This window comes from Molothrus ater, chromosome 18 (genome assembly GCF_012460135.2).
Source record: "Molothrus ater isolate BHLD 08-10-18 breed brown headed cowbird chromosome 18, BPBGC_Mater_1.1, whole genome shotgun sequence".
NCBI classification, from domain to species: Eukaryota; Metazoa; Chordata; class Aves; order Passeriformes; family Icteridae; genus Molothrus; species Molothrus ater.
Window position 1 is genome coordinate 9,043,182 of NC_050495.2, and position 15,418 is coordinate 9,058,599.

General features: G+C 40.8%; 1 protein-coding gene across 1 annotated transcript in view; it reads left to right on the top strand.

The window, feature by feature from the left end:
- MED13L (mediator complex subunit 13L) overlaps positions 1-15,418 on the top strand; it is a 164,466-nt gene that overhangs the window by 72,473 nt on the left and 76,575 nt on the right. The window contains exons 3-4 of the mRNA XM_036393122.1: positions 8,424-8,508; positions 12,817-12,900. Of these exons, the coding sequence (XP_036249015.1) occupies positions 8,424-8,508; positions 12,817-12,900 (169 nt within the window). The remainder of the gene's footprint in view (positions 1-8,423; positions 8,509-12,816; positions 12,901-15,418) is intronic.

The window sequence follows — 15,418 nt, forward strand, 5'->3', positions numbered from 1 at the left end:
GAATTAGTGTTGTAGTTCACACATACAACCTTTGGCTGTTTTGTGTGGGGAACATGATGTGTATTTAACACCGGAAACTGCTCTAAAAATACTTCCTGTATCCCTTACTTAAGTCCAGATCTTGTTTTCTCACAATATAGCATTACAAGTAAGTTAAGGAAAATAAGATTTTCTAATGAAAATTGTTATTTCTATAGCCATTAGGTTGGAGGAAAAAAAAAAAGAAGAAAATAGGAGCCTGGGGGCCGCAATTAGTGATACAGGACCAAAAGCAGATGTGAACTGAGGAAAAATAAGCACAATTCTTAATTTTTATGCAGAAGGGTGAACTTTAATTTGAACTGATGGAAACCCAAATGTTGACTTGGTTAAGTCAGTGTACAGCTGAGGTGGAAATACCACCAGTTCTTGTTCCACAGAGCAGAGCCCAGCTGGGTGGAAGCAGAGCTCCGGGGGCCTGGGGAGACTGGGCACGTTACACCCGCGATTTCTCCAGAAATGTCTCCTTGGATGTGTTGGAGATCTCGTCTTTCCTCCAGCTGTCCTCCTAACATATCGATTAAAGGCTGTGGCATGCAGCAGCCGTGAGGCAGCGAGGAATGCTGCCCGGGCTGCCTTGCTGCGGGGTGAGGATGGAGACTCATTGCGGGGCCGGGGCCGGGGCCGGGGCCGTGCCCCTTGGGCACGGCGGTGACTCGTGTCCATGTCCCTTGGGCACGGCGGTGACTCGTGTCCATGTCCCTTGGGCACGGCAGCGACTCGTGTCCATGTCCCTTGGGCACGGCGGTGACTCGTGTCCATGTCCCTTGGGCACGGCGGTGACTCGTGTCCATGTCCCTTGGGCACGGCAGCGACTCGCGTCCATGTTCCCTTGGCCGAGGGAGCTCCTGGGATCGCCCTGGCGTGCCGCCGCAGCTCCCTGTGGCTGTGGAGGTGGATGACCGGGAGGCACGGCCAGAGGGCGGGGTGGGAGTGGGAATGGGAATGGGAATGGGAATGGGAATGGGAGCGGGGCGGGCCCGGGCTGCAGGGTCTGAGCGGAATCGCCTGTCTGGAGCCGTGCGGGCGTTTCTGAGGCGAAGCCGTGTGGAAGGGCAGGGAGGGCTCAGCCCAGTGCCGCGCTCCGAACTGAGCTGTGCTCCAGCAGTGACGTCCTGCATGCTTGGGAAGTGAGGGAAGACTCCGGGTTCCTTTCGCTTTCCAAGTAGGGATTAATAGGGACGGCATTTTTCCTCAGAACAAGCCCTGAACTCGGGCTTGTTCTGAGGAAACGGGGATGGCTGGACTCGCTCTGATTTCTCCGGAGAGACTCGCTGCCCTGGTACATTCCGTTACCTTCAGCAGAGCTCTGGGAGCAGGGAATGCAGTCAGTGTCCCATCAGTGCTAGTAAACACCAGTTGTGTTTAGAGAGGAAAAATACAAGTCCTCCTCATCGCATTGATGGTGCTGAGGAAGGTCTCCCTGCTGCACAGGCACTGCAGGAATTCCATATCTTTGAACCTGGGGAGGTCAAAAGGCAGAAGTGGAGGTTGCAGCTGATGTGTGGAATTGAGGGTCACACTGGCTGCAAGGCCCAGGTGGTCACTGGAAATGGGAATGAAGAAAACTTGGGTGATTTGGAAGGGGAAAGAAGAGAGCAAATCAAGTTTGGAGAGTACAGATTGTTTCTGGGATTAGGAAAGCACAGTATACTTTTGAAAATTGTATTTTCCTTCAAAGTTTTTTGGGTTGCTTTTATTTTCTTCTGACAAACTACCTTTAATGTCTTTATTCCAAAGAGTTGAACACGTGATGGAAAATGAAAAGTTCAGAAATGTGAGAGGAAATTCTAGAAACTCCAGGGAGTAAAGTTAAGAAAATACTTCTTTTCTACTAGTATCCTTAGCCTGGTACATTTTAGGAAATTATGGTGAAAATCTCCCCAAACCTTTAGTGCCTTTTCACTGTGGTCAGGTTATGCTTTTCATTTATAGGAAATACCTCTGCAAAGAAATATAAAGTGCCTTGGAAGTAAGCCTGCTTAACACAAACACATGGTGGGACAAATGAAGCAGCGTAAATCAGGGATTGGAAGGATTTTCTGGCATGCGAGAGCAGGTTTCCCATTGCATACAACTTCCTGCTTTGCTTTGGGAAACTGTGTAAACCACATAAAATTGTGCCTTATTTCTTTTCCTTTTACTCTTTCTGGTGATTGTAGAAAGCATTCAAAACAAAAACCACACGGCAAATCCATGGTTTGATTTGGAATCTGTCCTGTCTCAGGAGCGAGCAGCTCAGCTCTCTGCACAGCTCATCTGCATTCCTACAGAGAGAGCAGACGCGAGCTGTAATTGCAGAGAAATGCTCGTTCTGATTTCATAGATAATAATTTTGGTTAACCAAGCTGCTGAGAAACCTTCCCTGTGAAGATCTGGCTGCGGTGTGCTCCGGTGAAAGGCAGGAGAGGCCGTGCGGGAGCTCAGGAATGTGAGTGTGTGGGCCAGGGAGAGGATGTAACATTTAATGTATATTTTATAAAAAACAACTCTGTACCTACCGGGACTGGGGAAGTGATAAAAGTATTACTTTAAGTAGTGCTAACACAATCTAAGTGCAGATAGTTACCTACCATCTGTTTTTCAATAAATAGCTATTATGCTAATTTCTGTTTCAATGCGCAACAATTAAAGCCTCGGAGTATTCCTGTGATATTCAACAGCTGTTGCCTTTGAAGGTTTTATTTATCCTTATGAAGTGCAACAATTTTAGTTTCATAGTCAACTCTGCTAGCAAGTGTTGGTTTTTATATCGAAAATTGCGGTGCATTGAGATGCAAACTTGGGCCGTGCCTGAGCAGCAATCTCCAGCCATGTCTCCATTAATATTCTGATTTTCCTGGAAGCTGTTAAGGATACCTTGGGAGGGTACGGATTGGAAACGCTTCTGTGCGTGTCCAGTGAATATTCCCTGTGTTTGGAAATAGAACAACACAAATGAATCATTCTGGGGAGCATTTGCAGTGTTTTGGTTCATTTTGTGAGGAGCTGACTTGGGGAAGAGAGCCAAGATGGATTCTCGGGCCTGTACAAGTGAGCAGCACAATTTCCCTACGATCATAACCAGCACAAGGAAATTAGATCTCTAAGTGGGTTGAATCTGATTTAGTAATAAGTCAATTTAATCACTAATGACTTCAAACACAGATTTTACAAGGTGATCAATGGCAGTATAGCAATGATCGATCAATGGCGTTGTCTTTAATTGGATTTTTATGGGTATAATATAGTTTTTCAGAATTAATGTACCATTGCATTGTGTTGTTACTCTCTTAACTCAATTTTTTAGGAGAAATGATGCTTCAAAATGCTCGTTGGTTTTTGAAATATTGTTTTAAGGGTACGCTAATAAAAATACAGATGAAAAATTAAATGCTTGCTTTTAGTAATTTTATGTCTGATTTTGTTGGAGTTGTTTAGCCATGTGTTTTTAAAACATTGAAAAAACCTTCATATTTCATGGAAACAAGGAGGCAAAATATCAAAGACTAGGAAGGAGCATGTGCTGCTCTGAATGCGAATCTTGAGGAGCTGAGTAAGTCCCTGTCCTCAGCAGTTTGACACAGTAATCTTCCCTGGAAGTAATCTCCTTGTCCCATGTGTCCTGCTTTAATCTATCAGTATTTCTGCAGTGTGCAGCAAGAAATTGATTTTCAGTAATTTTAATGGCTGAATAACTGGTGCTGTCCCAGAGTGTTTTTTCATATTTGCAGTGGCCAATGTGGTAACTGAGGGCAGTGTTCTGGATAATGGGTTTCATTAGCTCTGATGCCTGAGGTAAAAAAGCAGTAGGTGGGAATAAAGCCTTGTTTTTGATGTCTAGACGTTCATTTCAGCTGTTGCTGCAATATGATACATTAAAAGGAAATATGTAACATAGCTCTGAGGAAATATGTATTCTTTGAAACTAATTCTGCTTTTAAACTGCACAAGGCAGTGTGACCTGAATTATTAAAATGTGGGTGGCTGGATTTCTTAAAGGTATAACTGTCTCTGCAGCGCCAACACAGCCTCGACTTGCCTCCTCTCCTTCCTTCCTATATTTCTTTTAAGTAAAATATGTCAGTTTGGCCACTGAAGCAGAACAGAGATCTTATTATCTTTCCAGTATCTCTGCTGGGAGACCTAAAATTATTGAAGTATTTGCTTTGATATTTTGCTGTGACTTCTCTCCTTGAAATTTTTATAATGGATCTTTTTTTTTTTTTTGAGAACATGGCTGGCTTCATAAAAATTGTTGGACACTTTGAAGACCTTAATATCTCTGACTTGAAAATAAAAAAGATTCCAAGCCAACTAATCTGCTCATTAATGTATGTTTAAATTATAAATTTCCCGTGTAAGTCTAAATTATTGTAGTTGCCTTTCATTCTTTTAACATCTGATCTGTAAGAATAAACGTAAAAATCAGCGCAAACGTTTTATTCATTTTTTGAACCTATGAAAACAAAATCATAACAAATGCCTAAAAACTTTATATATTAAGACTGTTGATTAATTCCCATTCTGTTTGAACACCAGCAGTGAGATTAACACTTCCACTGTTATCCATTATAAGTGTCAGATACACGTTTTTCTTGTCCTGGATTTTCTGCTATTCTTGATAGTTTTTTTTTTTTCTGAGAATCCAGATTTTTAGAGACAGAATATAAATAGACCTAGTGGTTTATTTTGGGAGATGATTTCATTAAAAAAAAAAAAAAACAAAACATAACTACAGGAAAGCAGTTGCTTCTCTTGGTGAGAAATGACGTGGTGAAGTTCTCCCTCTGTTGCAGAGCAGTGAGAAGGGGATGAGCTGCCTGTTAAAGTAAAAGCTTCTCCCAGCTGTTGTCCTTCTCCAGAGTGTACAGAAGCTTGAATAGGGTAGTTAACATGTAGAGAAATATATGGATTTATACACAGAGCTATAGCACATGTGTGCATAAACCTGTCCCAGTGGAGGAGCAGTCACATGACAGATCACTGTGGTGAGAAGGAGCTTGGGCTCCTGGAGGTCACCCAGCCTGACCCCTGCCCAGGAGGGGATTGCTGCAAACAGGGATCACATCAGCCATGGCTTTGTCTCCCCATGGCCTGGCAAGCAGTGACCCACGGTTTGTCCCCTCTGCTTTGCTGCCTCTCCAAACTCGTCCTCTGCTCTGACTTCCGTGGAGGAAAATTGTGCTCTGTTGTGCTTTCCCTCACTAAAACATTCCATCTGTCCTTGATTGTTCTCCTAGAAGTTCTGGAAGATGCCTTTCACACCTGTTGTTCAGTGTTGCATTTGTTGGGTCTAAAGAGAAATAGTTCAACTGAAGTAACAGAAATGCCTCCAGGACAGGCCAGAGGTGTTCCCAAGTTTTGAACCTGCACAGCACCTGTGTTCTGCTGGCTGTGCCTGGAAATGCTGTCAGGAGCATGGGAAAGCTGAGGGGGCTGGAGCTGAACGTTTTGAGTATTAAAAGCATTAGAAATCATCATGTAGAGAGACAGAGACTATTTCCTAGGCTTCAATTTGCTCTAAGGAATTTAAGATAATCTTCAAAATCTAAAGTCTAGTTAAATAATAAGTGTCAGGAACTTTGGAATTTACAGGGATAGTCTAACTTGTAGTGTTTTGCCAAGCTTTTTTATTGGTCACCATATGCATCCTGAAGTTGTAACTTGCTCCAGTCATTTCAACACTTTTCTTGTGGAGTCTGGATCAGGGAGTCAAAGAGCAGAGAGAAAGTGAAATGCTGCACTTCTAATTTTTCCTCCTCGTTTTTATGGCATCAGACATATGTACATGCTCTTAATTGTAAGATGTACTTTTTTAGTAGGATAAAGAAGCATTAGAGATAATTACAGTAAGTGTAGTGCTTTAATATAGCTGGGAATTAAAGGCATTATTTATTATAGGAAAATGGTTATGGCAATGTCTTATGATACACTTAAATTTAATAGGGAAGTAATTTTATTTCCATTTCATATATAATTTATGTGAATTCTGTGTACTAAGAAAGGCAGTTTGGAAAATTACAATATTGAGGGTTGATACCACTCCAGATTTCCCCCTTTTCTCTGTCCCACTCCACTGCTGCTCCTCAGCCAGTCTGACCTCATGGCACACTTGACCCTTGGGACTTGGCTGCAAGGTTAACATTGCTTTTCCCTGCTTTTCCTAGGATTTTGGACACCTTCCTCTCAAGCATTTCCTCTGCTGAGTGCAGGACAGCCATGGATGCAGCTGTGGTGGTGGGTAGGGAGGGGGAGTGCTGCCAGTTTCCATTCCCTCATGCAGTCCCTCCTGCTGGGATGTGTAGTGCTTTCATGTCTGGGATTGCGGAGGAATAACAGGCTGGGGTAGCCCAGGGAAACTGAGCAGGGAAAAAGAATACAGGTGATGTCCAGACACAAAAGAATTCTGGATTAAAATTATCCCAGCTCTACAGAATATTACATTCAGTGTAGCAGTAAAGCAGCGTGATCTGATCTGAATTCTTCTGAAATGGCAAAATTATAATTGCAGAAAATAGTTCTGAGAGATGATATAAGCTGTGGCAGGGTCCTGTTAGTCTGTTGTGTATACCTAGGAGTAGGCAGGGAGTTAGGATTGAGAACTTCAGAACTGGTGGTGGGAACTTTCCTGTAAAATCAGACTTGATTCTTGTCTCCCCTATTTTGCATGAAGTTCTTAAAGCAGGGGCAGTACTGGCAGTACAGCCTAGTGAATTTATTTTGACTTTTACAGGTTCTGTCAACTTCATGATGTTGTCCAAAAATTTGATTTTTTAATTTAAATATTGAATTTTCATGCAGGTGTGATCTCTCATAGTGTAACTAATCTGTTGCTTTTCATATATTTGAGGATTATGAAATTTTTAAGTGCAAGACTCGACCTGCCTCGCAGCTTCTGGGGTTTCAGTAGTTCTGAGCTGTTGAGAATTTATACATCAATAGCTCTGACCATGCACGGGGGTTCTGAGTCCCTTAAGCACAGTGTTTTACCCATGAAAGCAGAGTTCTGTGCAGTAAATAGCCGTGGCCCATTACATCCTCGGTGTCAGCGAGGCTGGCAAGCATTAAAGGGCCTGCAGTGGTTTCTTAGGAAAAGCTCCTTGGCTGCTGCTTGTGCCCAGGGGCACGGGTCTGTGTCTCCATTCTCCCGGCAAGTCCTGTGCTGTCAGATAAGGTGATTTTAGGTACTAAAACCCGGCTTTTTCCATTCTGCACGAAGAGAGAGGCTCTGTTACCGACATTAACATATCACAACATTGCACATGCAAAAAATATTCCTTTTCTTGTCTGAGTGTGTGAGTTACAGCTCCTGCCGAAGCAGCAGAACAGTGGCTCGAGGCTTTGAAGGCTGCTGACAATATTGGTATTTTCCATGGAGCACTAACTCCTTAGAAGCTTGCCTTTAAACATGGTTGTAAACTATGCTGAGATAATCATCTCTGAGCGATAGACGCGCTGCTGGGAGGTCTCGTCCTGCAAATTGGCCAGGGAGGGGTGTGAAGTATTCAGCGCTTTCAAGGTGCAGTAGAATTTTATGTTTGCACTTTTAAAGATTTGCCGACTACTCTTGTGAAATTGAAATGACAGAACTCAGACAATTAACGAATTCTTACTCCTTGAAAAAGTTGTTTTATCATCTGTTTTCACTCTGCTTCTTCTGGCTGAGTAAGATTTAGAATCTGGTACAGGCATACCAGAAATAGTGCTACTCCTGGTAGTTTTAGCACCCAAAAGGCACGAGTAAGGACAGCAGATATTTCTGAGGGTTGTCTGTCCTTCAGGTGACTAATTCAGGCTGCATTCTACTCGGAGAGATAATTAGACTTACATTTTTAAACTCTGAAATCTCTGCAGTTCAGTACTGAGTGTGCAGTTTTTATTTTGGTATAAAATCTGCTGTGTATTGCTAAAACCGCAATAGTTGAAGTCAGTACAATGGAGGAATTGCACTTGAGTGTGACTGCGAGAGGTTCAGGGGAGTTGTTTCATGTTGTTTCAGTTATGTAAATTGATTTTACACCTTTAATGATTCACTTTGTTTCTTGATTGTCGGCATCTGTGGTTAAGTTTTAAAGGATCTCTCAGCAGTGGTGGCAAAGAATGATCGTGCATTCCTCAATTCCTCACCCCTGTACTTGAATACGGAATGCTACAAACAAATGGGTTTTCTTTTATGCTTTTGTGTTTGCTTCTTTTTTTTTTTTTTTTTTTTTTTTTTTTTTAATAATTCAAAGGCTGCGTCTTCGGCAAGTAAAGATTAAAGCTGCTCCGGTGATATAGGTAATAGTTGAAATAGTTTAATGAAACATGCTACTTTGAAAATTAAAGCTGTTGAAGATATGTTTTGGATAAATGTTTGTATTTCCCTGTTCTGAGCATATTGACATTTTGTGTTTTTGTAGTGGTGGAAGAAGGATTCTGGGAGAATGGACTTTCCTATGAGTGTAGGACCCTGCTCTTCAAAGCAATTCATAATCTTCTGGAAAGGTAAGAAAAACTCTAGTGCTCTCAAATATTTCATTTGGATACTTAAAATCATACAGAATACATCCAGAGCAATTATATTATTATGGATCTTAAACTACATTTTTTTAGAGTTAGACTTTGACTCCAAGAGAACAGGATAGAGATGAATCTCTTAAGTCATTGACTGGTAATTTATCATAAAATGCTGTGCAAACAAATTAAACACTCATACAAACAATAATGTTGATACATATTTCTGCTCGGATTTTCGCTAAGGTGCTGTTTTAAAAGCAAAGAAGAGGGAGGAGTTTTCACCTTCTGCAAGTGCTTAGAGAGTGTAATTGTATCTGACCTTCAGTGCCTTGATGAGGTTAAATGATACATATCTTAAAAGCTCTTAACTCTCTTCTCTCAATTGTCCTGGTTTCGTGAATGTTAAAATTTGACTACATTTGTGCACAATATTCAGAGTGAAGCTTAACAGTTCCTTGCTCTCATGAGCCATATATATATTTTCTCTATATATATGATTTGACTGCTGAGTTATTCTGTGATTAGTTAATACACTTACGCCCTTTTTCTTCTTAATCCAGCTATCACCTTGTAAGATTACCTTGTTCTCTAGGCCCATTGAGTGGGACATGGCATCTTGGGCTATATAATTTTCTTCTTTCTGTTTCTGCAGTTCTTCAGGTGATCATCACCTTCCTGTATTACATCCTAGTTCTTACAAATCTGGATATCTTCTTACAATTAAATGTTATTAGACTTTTCCCACTTTCTCTGAGGTTCTAATAATAATAATAACAACAAAATAGAATGCACCTTTGTGTTGCAGTAATTTTGTAGAATGCAGCCTTGGATATTTTTTCTTTCAGAAAATAAGCAAATGGAGAACACTTTCATCTTGTCTCATTTAGTGTCCTGTTTGCTTTGATGTAGATTTACTGGTAATGAGGTTTGCATTATGTTCCCGAGGCTGTGTTTCCGTGGGGTGACTGAGTTACCTGTGTGCATATCCCCAGGTACAAGGATTAGTTGTTGTATTCCCTGTTTTCTATCCCATCAGTCTCTTGAGGGGATTTTTATAAAACTTGTAGGGTACTTAGAATGAATGAAAGTATAAAAATTAAATTCCAAGTCTAGAATGTTCATTAGTTCTTTTGCAGCTGTATAATATAAAAGGGAAAGTTAATTTGAAATGTCTTTATTAATCTGTGGTATCCAGCCAGCTGACTTTTAAAGTGTAAAGCGACTAATTTTATTCTTTGGACCTCTTTAAACTTGTGAAATAAATTTATTTTTTTTTAATATATAACTTAATTGAAATCATTTGGCAGAGTCAGCAGAACTGTTCTGTCCAGCTGTGACTGGAAAGTCTTTTTCTTCCAGCAGTAGTTGGTGAACACACCTCAGGTGTTTGCTGACAGCCTCAGTTCATGTCCTGATAAACTGAAACAATTCATGTCACGATAAGCTGATATGATTAATGTTGTGATAAGATGATATGATTGATGTTATGATAAGCTGATATAATTAATGTTATGATAAGCTGATATAATTCATGTCATGATAAGCTGATACAACTCCTGCTGCAGTCCCAGCCTTGGATATGAGCACCTCGCTGCTCTGCTGACTACAGTTTTTACGCTTTCATAGTTGAATTTAATTCAAGTTATTCACTTTTTATTTATTATTTTTAATTGGCCTGCCATACTAAATCTGAACTTAACATAATAATTACTTCATTTAAAGTAATAGCAACACGTGTGCAGGCTTTATTAAATGGCACTTTAAAGTCCTATTTTACCCGGTGTTTAGGAAAAGCCCCATTAATACAGCAGAAGGCTCGGATCCGTTTCTGGCCCATCACTGCCGGGTGGTGCCGGCGGTTGCGGTTTTGCAGGGTTTGGGGTTTATTTCGTGTTTATTTTGCTGGAGGCTGAGGGGGATCGGCCGTGGCGGGAAGGAAATGGTGGGAGGAGGAGCCGTGAGGGGGGGGCGGCCCCTCACGGAGGAGCCCGAGCGATCTGTGGGGACAATTTTGACCTAACTCTGGCAAAGGCAAGAAAAATGGCCTTTACACAACTGATTGTGTTTTATTTTTTTAATTCCCCCCCCCCCCCCGCCCTTCCCACGCACACTAATGCTCAGATTATGTTAATTGGCAGTATAGAAAACATTACAAGATTTGAGGGATGAGTAGTCAAAATATTACGGTGTTGTTTCATAACGATTGGTGTGCCCTTGGCAGGTCATTTTTTCATGGAAAAATCAGAAATACAGGAGGTCAGGCGCCAGTGAAGTGCTGGAACAGCTGCGCTGCTGAGGGAGGAATCGCCCAGCCCTGAGGGGGGAGAGAAGCCAGGACCTGCAGGGTGTTTCATGTCCTTATATCATTAACTAACTGCTTTTTATGACCATGTATTAGGGTTTTTTTTTTTTTTTTTTTTTTTTTTTTTGTCACAAGTCCATTGTTGCAGCTCACTGTGAAAGACTGGTTACCTTTAGTGCTTATACAGCAAAAATAACTATACTATTGTGAACTGCCCACCTGGCCGCATCTGAGATCCACACCGCTGCAGGCATGGCTCTGATTTTATATGGGATTATTCCTTAAATAACCCATGATTTAGTTTAGCATGGAGGGTTGACTGATTTTTAAGGACAAATCTTCCCATGAAGACTTTTTTTCCAGGAAAGCAGCATTAGCTTGAGGCAGTTAAACCTGCTGTGGTGAGACACAACGATGTGGCATTGAAGTGTGTGTGATGGGAAGAGTTTATTACATTTTTTTGCTACTACAGATTATTTTCTTTAGGGATCTGATGTAAACTTCACAGACTTCCTTTTGTTTGTATAAAACATGCTGGCACTGACAGACTCTCTGATAGCAAATATTTCCTAGGGAAATAGTTGCTGAAGCTTTTTTTTCCCCACCTCTGCTAATGTCTTTAGATCTCTGCTGCCTCAGCTTTTGTAGTCAGTTTAAGATATTGGTTATTCAACTGAAGTGGATTATTTTTGCTTTAATTGAGAAAGTGCTAGTAGAATTTTCTTCAGCTTTAACTTTAGAAAGTCCTGCCAAGTTTATACAGAAAAATTAGGAGCATATTAGTATTTACGTTGTCAGTCGTCCATTTCCTGTGTCTTCTAGGTATGCTTTGAAGTGTAGATCACACAGCTTTTTGAACCTTGCAGAATGTACTTGCCCAGAAAGTTTCATGTGATTTTTAGGTTTTTTTCCCCTTTGTTTTGGCTAATCTCTAGCAGCTGCTATAGAAATAAACTATTGGAAAACTTAGGAGAGGGGAAAAATCCAATTCTTTCATCTGAATTAAAAATACTGAATAGATGTGAAATGTATGGGCAAGGTTTGCATATGACTTGTAATGGTGTATAAACCACAAGCAACAAATAACCAGTTTTACAGAATTTTTGAAGCATATTATTTACCTTACTGAAAAATATGCCTTAATTATGAATTTCTGTGTGTGGTCCCTTGGGCAGCATGTTCGAGTGTACATGTTTAATGTATGAGGCATACTCAGGGTTGGCAAATTGCTCCTGTGATTCATCTGCACAGGTGGATTTAGAAAGGCACCAGGCACTCCCTAACTTGTCCATTTAAATTGGGTATTGATCACTTTGAGTCCTCGCTGTTGGGGTTTTTTTTTAAGAAGAATATGCAGTTTCTAAAAAGAAACTGTGGACTTTCAAAGGGACCACAGAAAATGGAACTTATTGCTCTAATTTTGGTGATGTGGGAGTATATTTGATGAAGTGAGGTTTCTAACAGAGGGAGCAGTAATTGTGGGAGTTTCAGCACCTGAAATCGTGCTGGGGATTATGTGAAGGGAAATTGAATCCTTGTTAATATTTCCTTAATGCAATTTTCTGTCATTCCTATACTGACCATTTACGTGCCACAAATAAGGCAATGCATCTTTTTTATCATCTGAAATCTGAAAGACTGGATAGAAAAGAATCAGTACTAATGAATGGCTTTTGTTCAAGAAGAGGATTGTGAAAAGTAGAATGAGGGATCAGTCAGCAAAAAGAGTAGCACAGAGTGGAAAAGATTGTGGCAAAGGTGAGGGGAAAATGCATGTGTGAAGTTCAGCATCAGTGACAACATCATGACATGGGGCAGGGATTTTCTATGACTGATGTGAAAAAACAAAAAAAATGGAACCCAAAACCTAGAAACTTTTATTTCAGTCTGATTGAAATTCAGCTGCCTAATCCCTCAGAATCACTGTCTTCAAAGACTCCCTTTAATTACACTGTTAGATGTAACTAGTAATTGTTGCTGTAATTGTTTTCTAGATGCCTGATGGATAAAAACTTTGTAAGAATTGGGAAATGGTTCATACGGCCCTATGACAAGGATGAGAAGCCAGTTAATAAAAGGTAAGGAGATCTCTACATCAAGTCCTGCTCCTGTCAGTGTTGTGGATTGTGCGGTGGTAATTGGATGCTGAATTTTGGTGGTAGTTTTCCTGCTTCTTTTGCCATGTAACAAGTGAAAACATAGACACCGTGTTCACATCAGTAATACATAAAAAGCAATTAAGTAAGTTTTCAGGCCTTGTTATGATAATTTAGGATAAGAAGGCGAGGTTGGTATTTATCCATTAGCTCCACAGAAATGTCACATTTATTAATATCTTTTGAGCAGCATCTGCCTTTTCCTCTCATTACACAACAGAATTGCAGGCAGTTATAACGAATTATTTTAATTTCTGGACACTAAACCCCAGCCTGACATTTTAAGCTGTAAAATAAGTCATCTATAGATTTCCTGATTTATTTTCCCTAAAGATGCCACCCTCGATACATGGCTTTCCCTGCTCAGGCAGGCTGACAGATCAGACCTATAGGAGTGATTAATGTGCTTCTCCCACAGCAACACAGCCGTGGAACAGGGGTAGCTGGCTACACTGCTCGCTATTTCCTCTCCAGCTCTAAAGGTTACAATGTTCTCAGATCTTCTGGTACTTGCATTTATAGTCATCCGCTAAACAAGTTCTGTCAAAAATAATCTGAGTTAAGCTGAAACACAGATTTTCTAACGGGAATCATTTTGACAGAACTGGGTTAGGAAGTGACTAAACACGCAGTTATGCTGGGAGATTTGAAGGTAATGAGCAGTGGAGATGAAGTGGGGTGGCAACTTCTTCATCCATCCACCACACTGCAGTCACACAGCGTCTGATGGCAGCGTGGGGACAGGTGGAAATCATCCTGCACATCAGACCTGTCTTTTCCCTCTCATCGTGATCTCACTGCTAGGTTTAGCTGCAGAAATGTTACAGTGCAATGCTACAAACCATTGGCTTCCTTCTGTAGCAAAGTTGGTGCAAACCAGCTGCTTATAAAGTGCATTTGGTTTTGAGATAATTCAGGAATTGACCATGGATTTGTCTCCTTTCTAAAACCTGAAAGTGTTAACATAGCTTGGGGTTACCTGCTTTGTTACTGTTTACTTTGTGGCTGACACTGTGTGTGTGTAACCTTTGATTTCACATTGATCTAATGGCAAGGAGCCATGGAAAGGTCCAGGTTTTTCCCTACCTTCCCCTGTCCTGGCCGTGCGTAACCACCTTTCTCCCTCGTGTTTTCCTGCTGCTTTTCTGATCATACCAACATCAGCTTAATTTTCTGCAAGATTAATTCCCTTAAGTGACGTAAGTAGGGGTCAATTCCAGTTTCTGGAAAAGAGAGGCAGCTCCTTTCAGCAAAAGCTGTTTGTTTTATCCACGTCATTGCAGCCTGAGTGCTCAGATTAAATGTGCTTGTGAGTCTCCTGCCTGTTCCTGGTGTGTATCAATTTAATAAATTAAGCATCTGATACAGTAGATGATGTCTGTCAAAAACAGCAGCAGCACTGGCGTGGGGGGTAATGTCACCTTAGAATTCTGCCAGATTAGTAAATCCTGTGTCTGTGTTACCTGTGTGTAACACCAAATCAGCCTGCACAGTGAGGGTTCTGTAGGGGATAATTGCGCTTGTAAACGGAAGTGCAGTCTGCACATAAAGAAATCTGGCCTGGAAGATGTCACAAAACCTGAGTTCAGGTTAACCTCAGCTTGTGTTTAAAGTATTCCATATATAAATCTGACACTGAGGATTTAAGGGTTGGAGGGTGCACTCTTGATTTGAAGAAGATAATGTTTGTTATTGGTTGAGGGGGCTGTTGGTTTCTCTGGTTATTTTTATAAGGTTCTTGTCACTATAGATCCTTTGGATATGCACCATTTCAAAAGTGTTTATGTAGCAATAATAATTATGCCTAATTTGAAATAGGTTTTGTGTCATTCAGGCTAATTTTTTTTTTGCTATAAATATAACATTAACTAATCTTCCTGAAAGATTGCAGAAAAGACTGCAGAATTGGAGAGTAAAGTCAATTGTGGTCAGTAGCAACAAGTAGAAGGAGGCTTTGGGGACTAATCTGTCCAGACACCTTTTATTTAATCTTTTAAGCTTTCTCAGCATAGCACAAAAGGCTATCTTCACAAATTGATTCATGTTAATTCCAGATAAATTCTTTGTGAAGCTCTTGGTCTAAGCAGCAGCTTGTTCTAGATAAAGCAATAAGAAATTGTTGCAGGAAAGAGGCCAGCTGTGAGGGTGTTTAGGTATTTTAACATAAAACCTTAATAGCCAAAAAAGGCATTTTATAAAATATTACTTAAAGCCATATTATTATATAAAGTAATAGAAATAAGTTGCATGTGTGTACAGTGATCAGATTGGAGTCTGGGAACTGGCAATCCCTGTTGAAAACACCTGCTCTGTTCTCCTTGAGTGTGGAAAGAGATCTGTATGGATATATCCCCCCTTGACTGGTGGAAACCAGCAGGTGTCATTCTGCTAAAGAAATAGAACCATCTCTGAAGTCTGCTTTTCTACTTTTTTGCTTGTG